A 23,671-nucleotide genomic window follows, 5' to 3' on the forward strand; every position below is an offset into this window, starting at 1 on the left:
GGCGGCCTGATGTGGCTGCAGCAGCGGCTTAAGGGGCTGCCGGGGTTACTGTCGAGCAGCTGGGCCCGCCGCCTCCTCTGCCTGCTCTGCATTCTGGTGTTGCTCCTCTGGTTCGCGGGCTCCGGGGCGCGGCAGGCGGCGGGTGGCCTGCATTTGCTGTCCTGGGCCCGCGGCGATTCGGGGGCCGCCGAGCCCTCAGCCTGCTTGGAGGCGGCTACCCGGGCCTGGAGTGGCCTCAAGGAGCGCGGGGAGGCAGTGCCGCTGGGCCCCGGCGTGCCGGCCCTGGTGGCCAACGGCTTCCTGGCCCTCGACGTGACCGCCAACCGACTCTGGGTGACCCCCGGGGAGCGGGAACCCGCCGTGGCGCCGGACTTTGTGCCTTTCGTGCAGCTGCGCCCTCTCAGCGCGCTGGCCGAAGCTGGGGAGGCCGTGCTGCTCTTGCGGGAAGGCTTGTTGCGCCGGGTGCGCTGCCTGCAGCTCGGGCTCCCCGGCTCCGGCCCAGCAGCCGCCGTCCCCGGGCCCGCCTCGGCCTCTGGCGTTGTCACGGGGGCCGGCCGTGACTGCGTGCCGCTTCAGGAGGACTTCCTGGCTCACCGGGGCCGCCCTCATGTCTATATGCAGCGCATCCAGCTCAGCAACCCCACGGAGCGCGTCGCGGCCCTGCAGACCGTGGGGCCCACCGCCGGCCCAGCCCCCAAGGCCTTCACCAGCACGCTGGAGAAGGTCGGAGACCATCAGTTCCTGCTCTACTCGGGCCGCTCCCCGCCTTTGCCCACGGGACTGGTGCACCTGGTAGTGGTGGCCGCCAAGAAGCTAGTGAACAGGCTCCAGGTGGCTCCCAAAACACAACTGGACGAGACAGTGCTATGGGTGGTCCATATCTCCAGCCCCGTGAACCCCCAGGTGCTCAAGAGCAAAGCAGCCAAGGAGCTCAAAACACTCCAGGACTTGGCCCGCAAGGAAATGCTGGAGCTCCTAGAGATGCCGGCAAATGAACTGCTTCAAGACCACCAGCGCCTCTGGGCCCAGCTCTTTAGCCCAGGTGAGGCCTCCACTTCTCGGGGAGGGAGGAAGTACATAGGTGCAGGGTGGATGCTAGAGGAGAGGGATGATTTCACTTGACCTTGGCGCTGACCTGGGGCCGAATCTCTTTCCACTACTTAGCCACAGTTGCACCTGGCATCAGTCACCTCTCTCTCCATCTGTTTTTTATGATAACAGCACCTCACTCGGGGGCTCTTAAGAGAAGGGAAGAATGGTGTTAAGCTCAGGGTTTTTTTGTTATTCTTAAAGGTGAGGCCGGAGTTGAGCAGGGTAAGATTTTTAGACTTGGTTTGTGAAGGATCCACCAGGAGGCAGAGACCTGGAGCCCCAGGATGTCTTCAGTTCCCAGATTGCCTGTTGACTGGCATGGGCTCCTTGAAGTGACTCGCCGGGCTGCATGTCCCCTGCTCTTGTTGTGGTTGCAGCTGCTTCTTGGGAGAGTTGAGATGCTGCCAAGTGGCCGCTTCTTTCCCCATAGGCTGTTCCAGGAATGGAAACCCTGTGCTAGATGAGACAGGGATCCTGACTTCCAGGGTCCCCATTTTCTGAACCCTTAACGGTTGCTCAAACAGAATGTGAATTCTCCCAACAGGTAATCACCCAGCAGGCTCCAGGGCCTGTTCCAGGCACCAGGGATACAGGAGTGAATGGAATGAAGTCTCTGTTCTCGTGGCGCTTGCTTCAGTTCTGTTAGGAAGGCAGACGGATGTTAGAAAAGACCATGTGTTTCAGTAAGCATGGTGGGGTTTCGGAGTGGAAAAGTCCAATGGGTGAATGTTAAAAATAGGATGATGTGATCAAGGGTGACTGGTGGGGTAAAAGTATGGAATGGAGGACCACTTTGAAGGGAAGACACCGTTACTAAGAAGCCAACCTTGTAGAGAGCTTGGCTGGAGCCAGCAAGAGGCCCTAGGAAGGAGTGGTATAGAACAGGTGGCTGGCAGGTGGTGAGCAAGAGGAGCTTGTCAGGAGGCACGAGAACATGGACATTGGCTACATCATCAGAGGCCTTCTAGACCTTGGTGAGGACTTTGGCTCCTATTTTAAGTGAGATGGAAAGCAGAGGAGAGTGGTGAGCTGGTGTACTTAAAAGGAACCTTCTGGCCACTAGCTGAAGAATACAGACTGTAGGAAGGCCAAGTGGCTGCATGAGGGCCAGTCAAGAGGCTTTTCTTGGAGCTCAGGTGAGAGAGGAAGGCAGTGTGGGCCAAGGTTGTGATCACGGAGGTGGAGCGAAATGGACGGCTTGAGGGCAGTGGCACCACCAGGACTTACTGTGGATTGGCTTTGGTGAGTGAAAACTTGAGAAGGACTTCTGAATTTTAGGGACATGGGCAGTTTTGTGGTTAAGGATGTCATTTCCCAAGTTGGAGACAATTTTGAAAATAATTTTTTAGGGTTGGAAGAGTTCAAACTATGTCCAATTCAAGATCCAGGTGCCAGCAGACACCACGCTGCTGAGTCCAGTGTTCACATAAATTTGGGAGATACTTGTGTTGAGAGGTTAAAGCTAAGAACTGGCAAGAGATGACAGAGGAATGACCAGGACTGGTGAAGACATTGATGGATGCAGTGTCTTTGCTTGTTAAGGGCTTTGGGGCCAGGGAGGGGCCAGACCTTTCCCTTGACACCATAGGCTGGGAAGTCCTGGTTGGTCTGTCTGCTTAGCTCCAGAAGAGCTCTCTGCTGTCTCTCCTTTTTTTTTTTAACAGAGGTTTGCGTTTAAGCCTTCGAGTGGTCTCATAAAGATGGGGAGCCTAGCTTTGTCCTGTACCATGGGAGGTGGGCTGCAGTTTCAGCACCAGGCACTAACATGTCTGCCCTTGATTTTTTTCCATGACCTTGGTCTCTCCATACCCCCCCCTCTAACGTGCAGTCTTGGGTTCTAGGAGTGGAAATGAAGAAGATCACGGACACACACACACCATCCAGCCTGACTGTGAACCTGACACTTTACTACATGCTCTCCTGCTCCCCAGCCCCGCTGCTCAGTCCTGCCCTGAGCCACCGGGAGCGAGACCAGATGGAGTCTACACTCAACTACGAAGATCACTGCTTCAGTGGCCACGCCACCATGCACGCCGAGAACCTCTGGCCTGGGCAGCTGTCCACAGTCCAGCAGATCCTGCAGCTGTCAGACCTGTGGAAGCTGACCTTGCAGAAGCGTGGCTGCAAGGGGCTGGTGAAGGTGGGCGCCCCAGGCATCATGCAGGGCATGGTACTCAGTTTCGGCGGGCTACAGTTCACCGAGAACCACCTCCAGTTCCAGGCTGACCCCGACGTGCTGCACAACAGCTACTCTCTGCACGGCATCCGCTACAAGAACGACCACATCAACCTGGCCGTGCTTGCCGACGCCGAGGGCAAGCCCTACCTGCACGTGTCGGTGGAGTCCCGGGGCCAGCCCGTCAAGATCTACGCCTGCGAAGCTGGCTGCCTGGAGGACCCCGTGGAGCTGACCTCGGCACCCCAGGGCCACACGTTCTCCATCATGGTGACACAGCCCATTACGCCACTGCTCTACATCTCCACCGACCTCACACACCTGCAGGACCTGCGGCACACGCTACACCTCAAGGCCATCCTGGCCCACGACGAGCACATGGCCCAGCAGGACCCCGGGCTGCCCTTCCTCTTCTGGTTCAGTGTGGCCTCCCTCATCACCCTCTTCCACCTCTTCCTCTTCAAGCTCATCTACAACGAGTACTGCGGGCCTGGCGCCAAGCCTTTCTTCCGGAGTAAGGTATAAAGCCGCCAGCTCACAGCACCCAGGGCCTCCACCACACTGCCTGCCCCATGGCTAGATCTAGGACCCTTGGCTGTTGTGTAGGAGGGACTGGCCTGGGAGTAGTCAGGTGTCCTCAGCCAAGGCCCTCAGCATGAGATTTAGGAATGTGCTTTCAGAGCATGCCAAAAAGTGACTTCAGAAAGAGACCCTAAGTCAGGACAGGACAACTGAGTGAACCATCGTGCTCACCCCACACGCCCACCCCACCTCTCCATCACTGCCAGTCCCTGCCCTCACCTAAGGGCTTGTCCAGTGTACCTGGAGCTCAGTCCCTCACTGTGACCTCTGACGTCACCCTCTGCTCAGCACAGGACATAATCCTTCCCTTCCTGTGTCCTGAAAGGTATCTTTCCCCAGGAGCCTGTAGTTGCCACCTCAGATGCTCAGGGACTATATCACCTGGGACTTGGAGACTTATCAGGTCTGGGTGAGGTTGTCAGCTTTGCCTTCAAGCCACGGTCCCACCACCTAGGCACGAAGGGGCGGGGCAGGGAATCTGTCCTTAGCGACTGAGAGAAGGTGCTTCGGCTGAGAGAAGGTGCTTCGGGAGCTGAGCTTTTCCTTTCCCTCTCACTGTTCTCCTTTTCTCCCCCCTCCCCTCTAGCTGCAGTGAGAATAGAGAGCTAGTAAACTCAAGGTCTGTGCTCAGAGCCTGCTCAGAAGAGGTGCGCCACATCATTAGAGGGACTTTGCAGCTTCAGGTTCTGGTCCAAGGCCAGGACTTAGCATCGGAGGACTAGGACAAAGGCCAGAGGCAGGTGTGGGCTACTCAAGCGTGAAGAACAGATTGAAAGTCAGATCAAAAGGCACGGTGCAGGTGTGCCTTGATGAGCTGTATAGAACAGGTGCTACATTTGCATTGTGTGGGCTCTGCCGCCTCTGCTTGAAACAGGCTGCTGCTTCTCTGTTCTTGCTCTTGGCGTTCACTCATCCGCCCTTGGTTCCCTTCATAACTGGGGGGACAAGCCAAATCACCCTCACAGGGTACTGACTCGTGTCCCCCAGGTCATACATGGTTGAACTGTGCTTGCCAGAGCAGAACCCTGTGAACACTGCCCAGCCAGCATAAGGCACCCACAGACCACCGAGTCCATGTGGACTCCATCTGACCACAGGCAGGGTCAGAGACGGCTGGGGGTGTCTCTAACCTGCACCTCTGAGTGTTTCTGTGGTGGTCCACAAGGCTGGCAGCAAGCAGTAATACCTTGTTTTGTCCATTGAACAGGAAGATCCCAGTGTCTGAGTAAATGAATGTCCACGCTCAGCCACCATTTGCACAAGATGCCCAGCACTAACCGTCCTGCTGCTCCGAACAAGGGATCCTCTGAAAGCTACCACCCTTTTGTGCCTTGTTGTGGGAAACCAGTGACTCCGAGTGTTTGTGGACCTTCAAGAGTTTGCGTCAGAAGGAAGCGGAGTGTGCAGTGGGGAGCGGGGCGGGAGAGGCCAGTGGACTTTTTGTAAACTTTCGGCTCAATAAAATGAACCCATATGGAAAATACTTGAAATTGAACTTCCTCCTTCCAGTTACTCCCTTCCCTCTGTCCCAGGAAATCAGCCCTCTTTTGAAGACTTATTTAGGAAAAACTGTGTTCTTTAATGTGTCCTTTCTTGAATGATTTTTTTAATTTATTTCTGTTGATTCTGTTATGTAGTTCCTGCTTCCACTTGAGACGGTGAGTCTTGGCCGGGGCCTCCCATCTCAGCTGCCTCAGTGGCATCTCAAGGCCGGGTTCAGTCCCTCTCCAGGGGACACGGGCCTGGGTCACTCCTGCTCACTGTTGTGTCTCTCACAAGCCTGTGGAGATCTGTGGTTTTGTACTTTGCGGGAGCGGTGTCTAACTTTCTAGTAACTGATGATTGTTGGGTTTTGAAATACCAAAGCTTCCTTTTCTGTTTTTAAATAAATAACTTTCAAAACTTCCATGACCGGGTCTGTGTGTGGTTGAAGCCTCTGTCACCAGATTGTTAACCTCCTAGTCCTGAGGTAGAAACAATAACTTCTCCCACACCTCATCAAGAAAGTCACCCTGGGAGGTGTGGGTGGATGCTTTCCTGCTTACCTTGGGGTTTGCTGGTTGAGGGCCCCAACCTCACCTGCTCAACCCTTCCCTGCTCAGTGTCCACACCCACACCACTGGGTGGCCTGGCCCTAGGGCTGGGCAGCAGGAAGAAATTCCCAAGTAGGCCTTCTGCAAAGTGTCAGGCTCCACCCCTCTGTAAGGAAAAGAGCTATCCTGGGACCCCAAAGGGATGGTGGTGCAGAACATCCCACCTTGGAGGCTGCCTGTGTTTTGATGGTTTCCCTGGGCTCCTAGACAAGCAGCTGAAGCAGCAAGACTCTCCATGGACTTGGCTCACTTGCCAAGGAGTTGCAGTCTGGCCACAGTAGATGGCTGTGAGACAAACAAGTTGATCAGGCTCAGAAATTTCTAGCTGCTTGTGTCCCACTTGCCTTTTCTTGCTCAGGTAGTTGAGAGCGTGCAATGCCATTGGCTCTGGCTACCTGCCCATTTCAGGCAAGGTCGCTCACAGGTGCTGCTGATGCCATTTATAGCTTGTGACACGCTGCACTTCAGCTGCAAGCTGCTTGACCAGTCATTGCATTGTGTCCCATCATCTGTGTTTAACATGGTGCTGGGCTCTAGCAACATATACGTGAACGGATGGCGCTACCTGGGGCCTGAGAAACAAGAGTGGAATGACTAGATTTTTAAGTGACCTAGTGGCAAGAAGCTGCGTTGCAATCCCAAAGGCATGCAGTTCAAGGCCACCAGCTGCTCCGTGGGAGGATGGGCAATCTCCTCTCATGCGATAAACTGCCTCTGAAAACTCACTAGGAACTGCTATGGGTCGGTTCCGACTCTAAGGTTCACAACAATAAGGCAAGGTTCCAGTCTGTGGTTCATAGCATTGCTATGAGTTGTCCATCTGCCTGCGTATAAACACCACAGCGTCTAAAGACCAGAGCTCATCATAAGCCATATCCAGAAACTAGAGTTCAGATAGCTTCACTGGGATTCTAGTCATTCCACCCTTTAGGATTGTGTTAGGATTTTACATCAAGGCAGCACTGTGAGGAGGAGATGATGGAGCGAGCTGCTAGGATCTGCGATGAAATCAGCACAGTCAGCGAGGAACCTGTCCACTGACACACAATTATTAAGTGCAAGGTCAGAAGGCAAACTAGCCCTTCACTGCCTCAATTCTGCTAGAGGCTTGGGAGGTGATGGGAGCAAATGCTTTTTCTCGCTTTGGGATGGCATCAACTCTGAAAGTAATGTCGGTAATGAAACCGCTGTACTTTGAACCCAATGACGGTCCACTTCTGCATTTTCCAGTCAGTGTCACTAGGAGGCGCGCTCTTTCTAGCCTCCCGGGCCAGATGAACACAAAAGGCTTTTTCTGCGGCTGAAATTGTATACGGAAGGAGATGGGGGGATACACACTAGAATGAAAATCAATCTGTCTATTCATTACAATTAAAAAAATCACCACCCCAAACCAACCAAGCACGACCCAGCACTCCCTAAGAGCTGAAAAACTCAACAAATGGGCAACTGTTCCTTCTCTACTGTCCCATCTCACACCCCCTCTGCCCATCTTTGTGGCTGAGTCAACCAGCTGCTTTTCGCACGCAACTTGCTCGACTACTCTCTTACCCAGACCTACTGGGCAACCAGACGCAGCGTCCACTCATGCGCAGCCGTGGCGCGCCAGCCCGCTTCCAACAGCCCAGGTCACCTAGATGAGGCGTGGGCGGGACCTCATGCTCAGCGCGGCGGCGCAGGCGCAGAAACATGGAGTCTGTGCGGAGATCACCGCCAGACTTGCATGCAGGCTTGAATTCGTGAAGGGAGAAAAGAGAGCAGGCAGTGCGGCTACTTGGTAACCTCTCAGGGCGATGAATAAGCTCCTAATTGGTGGCAACAACAAAACAGTTACCATGGGGTCAACTTGAACCCACGGCGACCCTCTTTGTATGTATCAAGTTAAAGTTGTGCTCTGTGGGATATGTAGCAGCCAATTTTTTTCAGTAGAGCACCAGGCCTTTCTTCCGAGGATGGACTCAAACCTCTTACCTTTGTTGTTGTTGTTGTTATGTGCCGTCGAGTCGCTTGCGACTCATAGCGACCCTGTGTACAACAGCCCTAAACTCTCCTCTTTCCTGTGCCAATCGCACCGTCTCCGATACACCCATCCCGATTACCCCAGTCACTGAACTAACCCACCTTATAGAGGGCCTTCCCCTCCTGCACTGTCCCTCCACTCTCCAAGAACCGGTCCCTCCTTAAAACATGTCCAAGGTATGTTAGAGCCTCAAAATCCTTGCCTCCAAGGAGCCGCCCGATTTGACCCTTTCCAGGCTGAATCTGTTTTCTTAGCAGTCTATGGTACCCTCAATACTCTTCTCCAGCACCACAGCTCAAAGGCACCAATTCTCCTATCCTCCTTACTCATTGTCCAACTATCTGATGCATAACAAGTGATTGCAAAGACCATGGCCTGTATCAGATGCACCTTAGTCTCCAGAGAGACACCATTCCTCTTCAGTACTTTGGAGAGGTCCCTAATAGCAGACTTTCCCATGGCAATACGTCTTTTAATTTCCTGGCTACTGGTGCTGGGAGTGTTGACTGTGGAGCCAAGCAAACTAAACTGTGAACAATCTCAGTCTCATCACCATCCATCCTGATGCTGCCAATTGGTCCAATGGTGAGAATCTTTGTTTTCTTGACATTGAGCCTCAATCTATACTGAAGGCTGCAGTCCTTGGCCCTCTGCAGCAAGCATTTCAGGTCCTCAGTTTCAGCAAGCAAGGTTGTGTCATCTGCATACCTCAGATTGTTGATAGGTCTTCCACCAATCTTGACCCCACATTTTCTACCTTTGGCATATTAAAATAAGCTTGGGAACTCAGGAAATATAAATTGGGCGTAAAAATACCATCTCTGGACATATTAGGAAGCCCTGATGGCCTAGTGGTAAGAAACTGTACTGCAATCCCCTAGCCTTGTGGTTTGAGTCCTCCAGGGAAGATGGGTAATCTTCTCCCATGCAACTAACTGCCTCTTGAAAACCCGCTGTAGGGTCTGCTATGGGTTTGTTTCGACCCAGTGGCACACAACGGTGGACATATTTATTCCTCTCCTCATAAATTCTTTGGTAATTTTGGTCAATCTTTATTGCATCCCTAAAAATCAAATAAGACAATGTATTACCACATTGTACAAAGTGGAAGCTGAGACTCAGTAAAGGAATACTTGCAAAAGATCAAAGGGAGGGCCTTGGGGAGAGGTTAGGTTAGTTATTTCCTCTGCTAATTTATAAAAGAGAAGATCATAGTTTCTGGAATGTCTGCCAATGTTGTGAGAATCTCTGTGATAGCTCAGTGTGTGTCCTAAGTGGTGAGAAAACCTGGACAGGTGAGACTTGTGAGCAGGTGAGGAGGGAGAAGGAAGCCCGTGAGAGAGGTCTGGGCTTCCCTTGGAGTAAAACTGTCATGTCTGTCATGGGTTTCTTTTTCAAAGTATCTGAGCCATAACTTTGACTCTCACATGGGTGGTTGAGAACATGAGAAAGGGTGGGTATAATGACTCCTGATGGGATTGGTCCATTTCCCCATCCACCAGGTTTAGCAGTGGAATATGCAGAGACCAAGTAGTTGTCTGAACAGAACAATGGAGTACTTGTTATTAAGTGCCATTGACTTGAGTATGACTCATTGCTACCCTGTGAACAAAAGATCTGAACTCTGTCCTATCCTGTGCCATTCTCATCATCCATGACGCACTTGAATCCATTGCTGTATCCACTATCAGTCCATCTTGTTGAGGGGTCATCCTTTCCTTCAATGACCCTCCACCTTTCGAAACATGATGCCCCTTTCCAAGGAATGACCTCTCCTAACAATATGTCCAAAATATGTGCGATAAAGCTTCATTGTCTTTGCCTCCAAGGAATATTCTGGTTGCACTTTCCCCAAGAAGTATTTGTTTCCCCAAGATGTACCACAACTAAAATGCATCAGTTCTCCTTTCATTCTTATTCATTGACCAGCGTTCAGATGCATAGCATGCAATTAGAAATACTGTGGTTTGAATTGGAAGCACCTTAGTCTTTAAACTGGCATCACTGCTCTTTAGGACTTGGACAAAATCCCTCATAGCAGACCCTCCAGCTGATTGCTGATACCAAGAGTGTTAATTGTGGATCCAAGCAAGATGGAATCATTGACAATTTCAGTATTTCCCCCCATCTATCATGATGTTTGCCTGGTAGTTCAGTGGTGAGTGTGGAGTTTATATATATTTTTTAAAAGTTTATCTTTCTTTTATTGTATCATTTTTAAGTGCACCGTCAAATCAGATCTGACTGATAGAGGAAGAGATTGCCCCCTCCTTCTCCAGCAGAGCATCTGGTGGATTTGAACCGCGTACCTCTGGGATTGCAGTGCAGCGTCTTGCCACTAGGCCACCAGAGCTCCCTAAAAGTTTATCTTTCAATGAAGTTTCATCTTACATAATTGGGGCATGTTGCAAGGAGGGACTAGTCCTTGGAGAGGACATTTTGTTTAGGAGAGTGGGAGAACAGCACAAGAGAGGAAGACCCTTGATAAGATGGATTGATTCAGTGACTGGGGTAATGGTGGTAGGTGTGTCAGAAACAATAAGTTTGACCCAGCTGTTGTACAAAGGGTTGCAAGCTACTCAATGTCACATAACAACAACAACAACAACATAAATTTTGCTAGCCGTGATTTGACTTTTCTATGTAGATGGTTGGGAATATGCAAACACAGCATATTCGCCTATCCACAAGGGGATTGGCTATCTACCATTCCACAAAGGGATTGGTTGGTCAGTCTCAACAATCTACAAGCGAATTGGCCAGTTTTGCTAATAAAATGAACAGCGTTAGCTGCAGAGCAGATCTTCTGGTGCCATTGAAGAGAAAGCAAAACAATGGAGAACACCCTTTTAGCTGCAGCTACACTTAGGACAGCAACACCTATTGCCGAGCTGGAGACCTGATGTGAGATTAAGACCTTGGGGGCCAGTGAGGGAAAAAGACTGGCAGGACTGAGAACTTTGTTGGACAGTTGGTTGGGTGTAGCCAATATTAGCAGGACTGAGAACTTGGGAACGACTGGCCTAAAAGTGTGAGGCTTGAGGCTGAGGTGCCTTTCTGCACATTTAGGGAGCTGTCATGGCTGTATTCTGTTATTAATCTGGATTATAACCTTTTGACAACCCCAGTATGATTCTGTGTGGTCTGTGAGCTATCGCATCAGATTTTGGACCCAGCAAAACAGAAAGAATGGTGTTGAGGTGAGTAGAAAGAGGTACGGTAGCCATGTGTGTGCGCGTGTGTGTGCGCGTGTGTGTGCGCGCGCGCATGCATGTCTGACCTCTTGGGAATTGTCTTTGTGTTATTGATACTGTGGACGGGGACAGTTTCCCTTTATAAAGCTGATAAAGGTCAGATATGGCCATCCTCAAGTGGCCCTTGCTCTTTTTACAGTGAGGATTTGTGTTTTCTTGATGTTGAAATATAATCCATACTAAAGGCTGCAGTCCTTGATCCTCTGGAGCAAGTGCTTCAAGTCCTTCTCACTTTCAACAAGCAAGATTATGCAATGTAGGTTTTTGATGAACCTTTCTCCAATTCTGATGCCATACTCTTCTTCATAAAGTCCAGCTTCTCAAATTATTTGCTCAGCATATAGATTGAATAGGTATGGAGAGAAGATACAGCTCTGATGCATACCTTTTCTGATTTTGAAACATGCAGTGTTCCCTTGTTCTGTTTGAACAATAGCTTCTTGGTCTAAGTATAGATTTTATATAAACATAAATAAGTATTCTGGAATTTCCATTCTTCTCAATATTAGCTACAGTTTGTTATGACCCACACAGTCAAATGCCTTTGCATGGTCAATAAAATACTTAATAAAGATGATAGAAGAAAAATTCTTTGAATTGTGATGCTGGAGAAGAATACTTAATATCCCATGGACTGCTAAAAGAACAAACAAGTCTGTCTTGAAGGAAGTACAACCAGAGTAGTGCCCCTTAGAGCAAGGATGGTGAAACTTCTCACATACTTTGGGCATGTTGCTAGGAGGGGCCAGTCCTTGGAAAAAGGCTCATGTTGGGAAAGGTGGAGGGTCAGAGAGAGAAAGGAAGACCCTCAGCTGGATGAATTGACACAGTGCCTGTAACAATGGGTCAAGTATATCAGAGATGGTACGGATGGCACAGGATAGGACAACATTCTGATCTGTTGTTTACAGGGTCACTATTAGAGTTGACTCAACAGCACCTAACAAGTATTGTTTGTTGTTGTCAGGTGCCATTGAGTCGCTTGTGACTCATAGCGACCCTATGTACAACTGCCCTAAACTCTGCTCTGTCCTGTGCCAATCTCACGGCCTCTGACACACCCATTCCGATTACCCCAGTCACTGAATCAATCCACCTCATAGAGGGTCTTCCTCTCTTGTGCTGTCCCTCCACCCTCCCAAGCATGACGTCCTTCTCCAAGGACCAGTCCCTCCTTGCAACATGTCCAAAGTATGTCAGACGAAGCTTCAGAATCTTTGCCTCCAAGGAGTAGCCTGGCTTAACCCTCTCCAAAATGAACCTGTTTATTTTCTTAGCAGTCTATGGTATATTCAATACTCTTCTCCTACACCACAGCTCAAAGGCATCAATTCTTATTCTACCCTCCCTAGTCATTGTCCAACTCTCTTGATGCATAACAAGTGATTAAAAAGACCATGGCCTGTATCAGACGCACCTTAGTCTCCAGAGTGACACCATTACTCTTCAGTACTTTGGAGAGGTCCCTAACAGCAGACTTTTCCATCACAATATGTCTTTTAATTTCCTGGCTGCTGATGCCAAGAGTGTTGACTGTGGAGCCAAGCAAACTAAAGCTGTGGACAATCTCAATCTCTTGACCATCCATCCTGATGCTGCCAATTGGCCCAGTAGTGAGAATCTTTGTCTTCTTGATATTGAGCCTCAATCCATACTGAAAGCTGCAGTCCTTGACCCTCTGCAGCAAGCATTTCAGGTCCTTCTCAGTTTCAGCAAGCAGGGTTGTGACATCTGCATAATGCAGATTGTTGATGAAATTTCCACCAGTCCTGATGCCACATTTCTCCTCATAGAGCCCAGCCTCCTGGATAATCTGTTCTGCATACAGGTTGAAAAGGTATGGCGATAGGACACATCCCTTGCCTACAGCCTTCCCAGTTTTAAACCATGCAGTGTTTCCTTGCTCTGTTCTGACAACTGCCTCCTGTTCCAAGTATAGGTTTCTCATTAGCATGATCAAGTTCTGGGATTCCCATTCTTTTCAGAGTCAGCCAGTTTGTTATGGTCCACACAGTCAAATGCCTTTTCATAATTGATGAAACACAAATAGATATTCCTCTGGTACTCCCTGATTTCAGCCAAGATCCATCTAACATTAGCTGTGATATCCCTAGTACGATGACCCCTTCTAAAGCCAGCTTGCACTTCTGGCAGCTCTCTGTTGATGTGCTGTTCCAGTCGTTTTTGGATAATCTTCAGCAGAATCTTGTTTGCATATGATATCAATGATATTGTTTGATAATTTTCACACTCTGTTGGGTCACCTTTTTTTTTTTAATAGGAACAGATGTATATCACTTCCAGTCAGTAGGCCAAGTGGTTGTCCTCCAGATTTCTTGACACAACTTGGTGAGCACATCCACAACAAGTATAGATTGCTGGAATCTGATGGCTTGCTCTTGACTGGACTTTGCTTACAGAGGTGAACATGTTCAAAGTTCTAATACTAACAGAAGATTCTTCAAAGAAAGGAACATGCATGTTTCCTCAGAGTATTGATAGGGGCTGGCACATTAGAAATTGTCTGTCTAGGCGAGCTCTGGTGGCCTAGTGGCAGGAAGCTGCACTGCAATCCTAGAGGTGCACAGTTCGAGTCCACCGGATGCTCTGCTGAAGAAGGAGGGGTAATCTCCTCCTGTGCCAGTCAGATCTGATTTGACAGCACAGACACACACAAATAATAAAATAAATTTTAAAAAAATAAAGAAATTGGCTGTCTAAACTGGATGGAGGGGAATTAAGGAATGAGTCAGGAAGTAGCTAACTTACCTGCTTTCACGAATTTCATTATTAGTAAAGTGATGATAAGGGGGAAATGAATTCTTCAAATATGGAGGTCAGTGGCTAGAACAGCCAGGAGGTGATTGGTGGTCCCATAGGTTCATTGTTCAACATGGCTTTCCTAGCCGTCAGCTTTGACTTCTACCACATAACTGGGTGGGAACGTGAAATAGGGTGTGCTGTGAATGACTTCTGATGGACTGGTCTGTTTTCTCATGACACCAGGCTTAAATTGAGCAGGTTTAGCAGCAGAAGATGAGACTCTCACTACCAACAAGGAAGAAGCAGAGAACATAACATGTACCCGGCCTTGCCTTATTGTTGAAAGCTGAAGGGCCTGAGAGCAGCGTGGGAAGCTGTCTAGACTGAGGAATTGTTTCCTGCTTCTAATCTGAACTTTAACCTTTTAACTTCCCTAACAATTCTCACAGCTTTGAGTATGGTTCTGTAAGGTCTGTGCAGCTACTGCAAAGGATTTCAGAGTCAGTAGGGGTGCATTACAATCAGTAATGGAATTAGAAGTCAGTACTGGAGCTTGGTGGGCATGTCTGAGCTATTGGGAATTGGTTTTATGTTGTGGATGTTGTTGATGGGGACTGTTCCCCTTTATAAAGTTAATATAGGTCAGATACAGTCACCCTCACACTTCTCCAACTTTCTTTTAAAAAAAAATTGGGGAAAGACAACCATGGTAGAATGCCTTAAATGATCTGATATGGCCCCTCCATCTATAGCCTTCCATTTGGTGATTTTAGCCTTTGTCTGTGGTTAAGGCCTCTTTCAAGGGTGAGTTATTGTATGAAGGTCATAGGATTAGGGTGTGGCTTCTAGCCCTGAGATCTACAAAGCTCATGGAAGCTCAGCAAGGCTTGTTTGCCTGACACACTGCTTCTAACCGAGTCAGCTTCACCAACATTCACAACCATCAGTGGCAGCCTGCAGGTGCCTGGTCCATTGTTCACCAGTGTCTGTATGTCAGTCTGTATCATCCACAGTCACGTGAGCAATTTCCTTGATGGCTTTTTTAATTTCTGTGAGACCTTCCAGGGAATCACAGAACTCAGAGACGTAGACAGGAGTGGGATAACGGAAGGGAGCAGGAATAATTCATGTCAGAGTTGATGGAACGGTACAGGACTTTGGACAGTTGGAACATTGTGAACCTTCACCTTAAGGGGATTAATCTTGTTGTATGCCATCAAATCACAACTGACTCATAGCTCACCTTCCAGCAGGTTTTCAGAGACTGTAAATAGCATGAGAGGAGAGTGATCATTTTCTCATCCATCCCCCAACCCCATGAAGCAGTTAGTGGATTTGAACCACTTATCTTTGGGTTGGTGATGCAACTTCTTACCACTAGTTGACTAGAGCTCCTCAGACTTGTACTAGTCATATTTGTTGTTGTTATTATGTGCTATCAAGTCACCTGCGACTCATAGCAACCCTGTGTATAACAGCTTTGAACCTTGCCCTATCCTGAGCGAGTCTCACTGTCTCCAACACACCTACCCCATTATCTCAGTTACTGTGTCAATTCATCTCTTCTGGGTCTTCCTCTCCTGCCTTGTCCCTCCACCTTTCCAAGCATGATGTCCTTCTCCAAGGATTGGTCCCTCATGGTAACATGCCCCAAGTATGTGAGACAGAGCTTCAAAGTCCTTATCTCCAAGGAGCAGCCTGGTTTCACTCTCTCCAGGATGAACTCTTTGTTCTCCTAGCAGTCCATGGTATGTTCAATATTCTTCTCTCTAGCACCACAGCTCAAAGGCATCAATTCTTTTTCTGTCATCTTTGGTCATTGTCCAGTTTTCTGATGCATAGCAAGTAATTGCAAAGACCATGGCCCGAAGCAGCTATATCTTGACCTCCAGACTGTTGCTCTTCAGCACTTTTGAGAGGTCCTTGACAGCAGCTTTCCCCAGAGCAATTCATCTTTTGGTTTCTTGACTGCTGGTGTCAAGAATGTTGATTGTGGAGCCGAGCAAGCTGAAATTGTTAACAATCTCAATCTCTTCTCCACCTGTTATAATGCTGCCAATTGGCCCAGTGGTGAGAATCTTTCTTGATGTTTTCTTGATTTTGAGCTTCAATCCATACTAAAGACTGCAATCCTTACTTTCTGCAGCAAGTGCTTCAGGTCCTCCTCCGTTTCAACAAGCAAGGTTGTGTTATCTGCGTAATGTAGGTTCTTGATAGTCTTCCTCCAGTCCTGATGCCACATTTCTCCTCATAGACCCCCAGCCTCCTAATGATCTGTTCCACACATAGATTGAAAAGGTGTGAAGACAGGATGCATCCCTGACACATTCCTTTCCTGACTTTGAACCATGAAGTGTTTCCTTGCTCTCTTCTAACAACTGCTTCCTGGCCCAAGTATAGGTTTTGCATGAAGACAATCAAGTGTTCTGGAATTCTAATACTGTGTGTGTGTGTGTGTGTGTGTGTGTGTGTGTGTGTGAATTTTAATGAAAGTTTACAGAGACTTAGGGTTTTCAGTCATTCATTGTTGCACTTTTCTCCCTACCCACCCTCTACCCCACTCCAGTTCACTCTTCTCCTTCAAAAGAAAAAGAAAAATTCCTTCATTTGTTATGCAGTCCCTCCCCCCAAGACCACTCAACTCTGCAGCCTTCAGAGACTCCTGTCATGACAATAATACCCAGTCATATATCCATTTTAAACAGTTCTTTCCCTCATCTGTTTCAATGCAATGTACATCATTTTTCCTATCTTTCTCAGTCTCCCCCCAACTCCAATGTCAGTCCCATTTTAAAACAGGAGCACTATGCAGTATTTGTCCTTTTGTAACTGAAATATTTCACTCAGCATAATGTCCTCCAGGGTCATCCATTTTGCATAATATTTAATGAGTTCCTTGTTTTTCAATGCTGCATAGTATTTCATTGTGTGAATATACCAAAACTTCTCTATCCATTTTGCGAACAAAGCCGCAATAAACATGGGTGTGCATGGAATTCTCATTCTTTCAAGGTGAGCCACAGTTTGATGTGATCCAAACAGTCAAGTGCCTTTGCATAGTCAATGAAACACATACAGACATTCCTCTGGTACTCTCTGCTTTCAGCCAAGATCCACCTGACATTGGTGATAACGTCTCTGATGCCACAGCCTCGTCTAAACTCAGCTTATATTTCTGGTAGTTCTCTGTGGATGTACAGTTCTAGTCATTTCTGGAACATTTTCAGCAGGATTTTACTTGCATGTGATCTTGTTCGATAATTTCCACACTATGTTGGGTCACCCTTTTTTTGAATGGTAACTATTAGGGATCTCTTCATTTTAAAAATAAAATTATTTGTGCAGTAACTGTTGTCATCAAGTGCTGCTGAGTCATGGTCAACTCGTAGCAACCCTGCTACCTACAACAGAACAAACACCTGCCCAGTCCTGCACTTCCTCGCATCTCTGCTGTGGTGAGCCCACGGCTGCTGCCATGATACCATCTCATTTTGTAGAAGATCTTCCGCTTGTACACAGACCCTCCGCTTTATCAAGCATAATGTTTTTCAGCAGTGTCTTTCGTCTCTTGACAACATGTCCAAAGAACGTGACACAAAGTCTCACCCAGCTTCTCTTCTGTGGGGCATTCTGGCCAATCTTCTTCCAAGACGGATTTTCTTGTTCTTCTAGCTTGTCAACATTCTAGTGGAAGGGAGCTGACTATGGGGTCAGGGACCTGGGCTCTATCTCCACCTCTATCATTATGATTTCATGACTGCAAAACAAGTTGGGTTCCCACCTATAAAATGGGGTTTTGGGTGAGCTCTGGTGGCCTAGTGGCAGGAAACTGCACTGCAATCCCAGAGGTGTGCGGTTCAAATCCACCAGATGCTCTGCTGAAGGAGGAACAGTCACCTCCTGTACCAGTCAGATCCAATTTGACGGTACACACATAAAAAGAATAAATAAATAAATAGATAGATAGATAAATAAATAAATGTTAAAAAAGGGGGGTTTGTAATGCCTTCTAAGCTCCTAAAATGACTGGGAGTCACAAGAAATGTATGTGTGTGTACTTTGAGAAATGAAAAACTCTTACTTGAAGTTGATGAGGGAGAGAACAGTTTAAAAATAATATATTTTAGGGCATTATGTTTATCATAAGAGTTTGGAATGAGGGTTGCAGAGTGGAGATACTCGGGGTGAGGGTGGGAGGGTGCAGGGGGATTGTATACCAATGGAGGAGTTTTTCTTTTGCTTTTAAAGAATAGAAAACGGGGGGTGGGGGTGAGGTGGGCGGGGAGAAAAGTGCAACAATTAATGAATGTAAATCCACAATCTCTGTAAATGTTCATGTAAATTATTATTATTATTATCATTATTATTATTATTAATAATGGGGGGAAAGACCCCTCTTACTACCATGAGGGAGAATCAATTGTCTTATTTACCAGGAGGCAGATAAAGGCTTTTAAATGATAAAATGTAGTCCAACCCACAATATACATGAAAGAAATACAATGTAAAGGAAAGATTGTATAAAGCACAAGGTACATGCATGAAGTACAGTGTATATGAAGGAGAAAAGTATTAATTTAAAGAACATAGCCAGAGCTTACCATAACTGGAACAGGCTCTGAAAGTTCTTTGAAAAATGTAAACAGATACACCCAACCCTGAACCGGCAGGGGGAGGGGGGAAAAGGATATTTTAAGTTCTGAAAAAACTGGGCCAACCAGAAATTTTATTAATTTCCTGTTAAGCAAATGTCTGTGCCAGGCTCTGGGGAGGTGTACCAGCACCCAGGTAATGTGTGGTGATCTCCAGCGGGTGAACATTTTGACTGCAAAAAACGGGGAACCTAGAGGCCACCTAAGGGGCAGCGACCGTTAGCCTCTCCCCATTTGGAGCAAAGAAGGGGACGGACAGCAAAGGCCATTAGGGAACTCCTGTGGTTTAGAGGTTAGGAGTTGCACTGCCAACACAAAGGCAAGTAGTTCGAATCCACCAGCTGCTCCATGGGAGAAAGACAGGCAGTCTGCTCTCATGTGAATTACTACCTCAGAAAACTCGCTGGAGGGTCAGCTAAGAGTTGGTGGCACCACACATTTAGTGCTTTGGACTGACAGATGGTGTGAGCTTCAGTCTCTGTGACCTGGATGTAGCCTGACTGCCCCTCTCCCCACTCAAATGAGATCCCTATAGGGATCCCTGAAAGCAGGCGGTGGCGGGGGGAATGTGGAACAATATTAAAAAATCAAAAATGGACCAGCCTGGTCCACCCTTTAGGCCTGGAACTGAAATCATCCCTGACTCAATGTCAAACAATAAACAGGTCTAGAGGGTGACAGAGGGGGATCTGGTGGCCGAGTCCACAGAGAGTCAGATTAATAACCAAAGGTCACAGCTCTAGTGGTTCAAATCCACCAGTGGCTCTGTGGGATAAAGGTGGGCCATCTCATCTCGTACTGGTTAGAGCCTCTGAAGGTCCAAGTGGGTTCCAACTCAGTGAGAATGAAAATTAGTCAGTTGGTTTGGTTTTTTTAAAAAACTCTTATATTAATCGTGTGTGTGTGTGTGTGTGTGTGTGTGTGTGTGGTGTGTGTGTGTGGTTGTTGTTGTTAAGTGCAGTCAAGTTGCCTGGGACTCATAGTGACCCTACATACAACAGCTCTAAACTTTGCTCTGTCCTGAGCTAACCTTGTTGTCTCCTACACACCTACCCCCATTTACCCCAGTCACTGAGACAATCCGTGTCACCCAGAGTCTTTCTCTCTTGTGCTGTCCCTCCACCTTCCCAAGTATATATAGGAATTATCAAAAGAAAATTACTTTTTAATTATTTTTTTAATAAGGTGTTCGAGGGAGTTTTGGGCAGTTCAAATCCACCAGCCAACCCACAAGAGAAGCTGTAGGGGCTTCACAGAAGTAGAAAAGTAGATGGTCAGTGAAGGAGAAGAAGACCTCAAAGCCTCCATGAGAATGAGATGGGCTGGTACTGTGCCTGCAACGTCAGGACCGGCAGGGTTACATTCTCCTCCTGGGCAATTACAGCCTCAGAAAGCCCGGGGGGCTGTTGGTTCCCACAAGATGGCAACAAGTTAGCATTTCTGGGCCATCACATTGTTTAGAATGATACAGGATCGCAAGGAGCTCTGGTGGCCTAATAGCAAGAAGTTGCACTGCAATCCCAGAGAAAGCATGGTTCAAATCCACCAGATGCTCTGCTGGAGGATAATCTCCTCCTGTACCAGTCAGAACTGATTTGACAGTACACACACAAAGAAATAAAAAAAGAAAGAATAATAGAATGATACAGGATCATAAGGCAGCATTCAGACCAGAGATAGATTGAGCAGAATTTTGTTCTGATGTACCTGTGAGATTGGGGTTTTTGTTTGTTTGTTTGTTTTCTATGAAGATCCATATGCTAGGCATTGATGAACTGAGAAAGACAATGAATAAGGATGACAGAAGAATTGATGCCCTTGAGTTGTGGTGCTGGAGAAGAGCACTGACTGTCCTATGAGCTGTTAATAGAGCATAACGGTGTATCTTGGGAAAAGTGCAACCAGTACCCGTTGGAGCCAAGGATGGAAAGCTTCATCTCACACACGCTGGGCATAATTCTAGGAGAAGCTATTCCTTGGAAAAGGATACCATGCTGGGAAAGGTCAGCAAAAGAGAAGAAGACCCACAATGAGATGGATTGACAGTGACTGTAGCATCAAGGTGTTTGAGGCAGTTCTAGTGGTGTAGCCTGTAAGGAACGTAGCGCCCCAGGGTGTTGGAGATGATGAAGGTGACAGAGCGTAGGACAGGGTTCAGATCTGTCCATAGGGTTGTGATGCATTTGACTGGACACCTAACAACAACAACAGCAGCAATGTTTGGGTTTTTTTTTTTAATTAATTAACCTCTTGAGTGTAAGTTTACAGATTATATTTATTGTTCATTCATTCACAGACATTCTATTTTATCATGTTCATTACAATTAAGGTGATTTATTAATATGTCTAATCAAACTGTTATTGTGTATATTACCTTTCCCTTGGCCCAATTTGTCTATAGGTTTTTTGGTTACCTTTTTTCAATTTTATTATTTTTAATGAACATTTACAGAGATTTGGGATTTCAATTCATTCATTGTTGCACTTTTCTCCCCACCCACCCCTCCCCCCTATTTGTCTATAGTTTTAAATTATATTTTACTCCTCTCTTTCTTCCTTTTTCATCCACTAACCCTCCAAAATTGAGTCTGTGTGTAAATATTTTAAATATAAAAATTAATCTGGTGCTCAACTCCTATAATGATCATGGGATAGGAAACCCTTTGGGACTGTTCTGTTCCCATTGGGTCGGGATCAATAGGCTTGTACACAGGCTTGGGAAGTGTCTTACAGAAATGTTGTTGTTCAAGAGACCAGGGCTCTGCCTTTTGTAAAATCTGACCCCCAATGTCTCAGGATTGCCTGTCTTTTTCCCATGGAGCAGCTAGTGGATTCAAACTATGTGCCTTCATTTTGACAGCACGGCCATCTGCCACATGAAAATGACACAACCTTGCTTCCTTGGAAAAAAAGAAAAGAGGATTTTAAGCCATTGCTCAGATCAATATACAGACTTCGATATGGATTACATCTCAACCCCAAGAAAACAGAACTCCTCACCGCTAGTCCAATAAGACAGCATTATGAGAGATGGAGAAAAGGCTGGAATTGCAATTTAATTTTACTTGTATCCACAATTAATGCCCTTGGTGTCAGTACCAACAGTCAAGAAGCCAAAAAATATATTGCATTGAGACAGTCTGCTCCGTCACGAACTCAGATGTACTCAGGAGCAATGAATGCCAAAGTGCTGTCCTGAGCCAATTTCATTGTCACCCATGCCTATTACCCCAGTCACTGAGCCAATCCATTTCATCCAGGGTTTTCCTCTCTTGTGCTGTCCCTCCACCCTTTCAAGCATAATGTCTCTCTCCAAGGACTGACTGGTCCTTCCTGGCAACATGCTTAAAATAGGTCAGATGGAGCTTCAGAGTACTTGCCTCCAAGGAGCAGCCCAGTTTTACCCTCTCCAGGATAGACCTGTTTGTTCTCTTAGCAGTGCATGGTATATTCAGTACTCTTTGACACCAGAGCACAAAGGAATCAATTCTTCTATCATCCTTAGATATTGTCCAGCTCTCTGATGCATAGCAAGTAATTGCAAAGACCCTGGTCTAGATCAGGCACAACTTAGTCTCCAGACTGACACCATTGCTCTTCAGTAATCTGGAGAAGTCCCTGACAGTATAGAATTTATTTTTTTATCAAATATTTAATATTGTGATTTTACAAAAAGTTTACAGAAAAGTTTGATTTCCATTCATTCAGTGTTGCATATTTTTACCCCTCTCCCTTCCTTCACACTCTCCCAGTTCACTTAAAAAAATTCATTATTGTACAATTACCTCCCCTGTCCAGTCCTCTTTGCAAAATACATCTTACTTGGGCTATTGTTGTATGTATAAAGCCTAATCATATATTCCTTTTAAACAGTTCTTTCCTTCATTTTCCAGTGCAATGTTCAGTGTCCATCAACAAACAAATGGATAAAAAAAAAAATCCAACCCAGACCCAACTATATATATAGCATATTTTCCCAATGCAATTTGTCTTTTGATTTCCTGGATGCTGGTACCAAGGGTGTTGATTGTAAAGCCAAACAACTAAAACTGTTAATCTCAATCTCTTCACCATCTGTCACGGTGCTGCCGATTGGCCCCGTCGTGAGAATCTTTGTTTTCTTGATGTTGAGCTTCAATCCATATCAAAGGCTACAGTCCTTGGCCCTCTGCAGCAAGTGCTTCAGGTCCTCCTCAGTTTTAGCGAGCAAGGCTGTGAAATCTGAATAATGCAGTTTGTTGATGTGTCTTTCTCCAATCCTGATGCCGCATTCTTCCTCATAGAGCCCTCCTGGATGATCTGTTCTGTATATAGATTGAATAACATACATTATATATTTACGCTATAATATTTAAGGACTGCAACCTTCAATATGGATTGAAGCTGAAACATCATGGAAAACAAAAATCCTCACCACTGGGCCAATCAGCAGAACCATGATAGATGGTGAAGAAATTGATATTATTAACAGATTGTTTGCTTGGCTCCACAGTCAACACTCTTGGTACCATAGGAAATCAAAAGATGAATTGCATTGGGAAAGTCTGCTGTCAGGGACCTCTCCAGAGTACTGAAGAACAACAATGTCAGTCTAGAGACTACAGTGTGCCTGATCCAGGCCCTGGTCTTCGCAATTATTTACATCAGAAAGCAGGACAAGACTGAGCCATGAGCGTATTGCTGGTTTGAAACGTAGAGGGGGAAGAAATGGTCTTACTTCATAGGACTAACAATGGATACCCAGAAGGACGTGCGACCTCCAAAACAGCAGCCAGTGATATACATCTGTGGAGAATGTCACACAGAAAATGAAATAAAATCCAGGGATCCAACCAGATGCTGAATTGAGAATGTGGATATAGAATAATGTACAAGAAAAGGACTAAAAGATTTGTGATTTTTGATGCTCGGTGAAGTGTGGATTCAAAGGAGCGTCATCACTTGTATTTGGATTTGCCCTTGATGTTTCACACTGTAGAGCTTTTGGATACCATACTTCCATTATGAATCCAACTCTCTCTCTCTCTCTCTCTCTCTCT

General features: G+C 46.8%; 1 protein-coding gene across 1 annotated transcript; it reads left to right on the plus strand.

The window, feature by feature from the left end:
* The first annotated feature begins 9 nt into the window (after positions 1 to 9).
* On the plus strand, positions 10 to 5,327 carry KIAA2013 (KIAA2013 ortholog). The gene is made up of 3 exons (XM_006885748.1): positions 10 to 1,042; positions 2,934 to 3,787; positions 5,058 to 5,327. The coding sequence occupies exons 1-3, from the start codon at positions 10 to 12 to the stop codon at positions 5,073 to 5,075; spliced, it is 1,905 nt and encodes a 634-aa protein (XP_006885810.1). The 3' UTR covers positions 5,076 to 5,327.
* Positions 5,328 to 23,671: the final 18,344 nt, after the last annotated feature.

The sequence above is a fragment of the Elephantulus edwardii genome, unplaced genomic scaffold (genome assembly GCF_000299155.1).
Source record: "Elephantulus edwardii isolate Elephantulus edwardi_28Jun2011 unplaced genomic scaffold, EleEdw1.0 scaffold00045, whole genome shotgun sequence".
In the NCBI taxonomy this organism is placed as follows: domain Eukaryota; kingdom Metazoa; phylum Chordata; class Mammalia; order Macroscelidea; family Macroscelididae; genus Elephantulus; species Elephantulus edwardii.

Coding starts and splice junctions, on each gene's coding strand:
- KIAA2013 (XM_006885748.1), top strand. CDS start 10: ATGTGGCTGCAGCAGCGGCTTAAGGGGCTGCCGGGGTTACTGTCGAGC. Junction 1,043..2,933: donor GGCCCAGCTCTTTAGCCCAG/GTGAGGCCTCCA, acceptor CTTGGGTTCTAG/GAGTGGAAATGAAGAAGATC.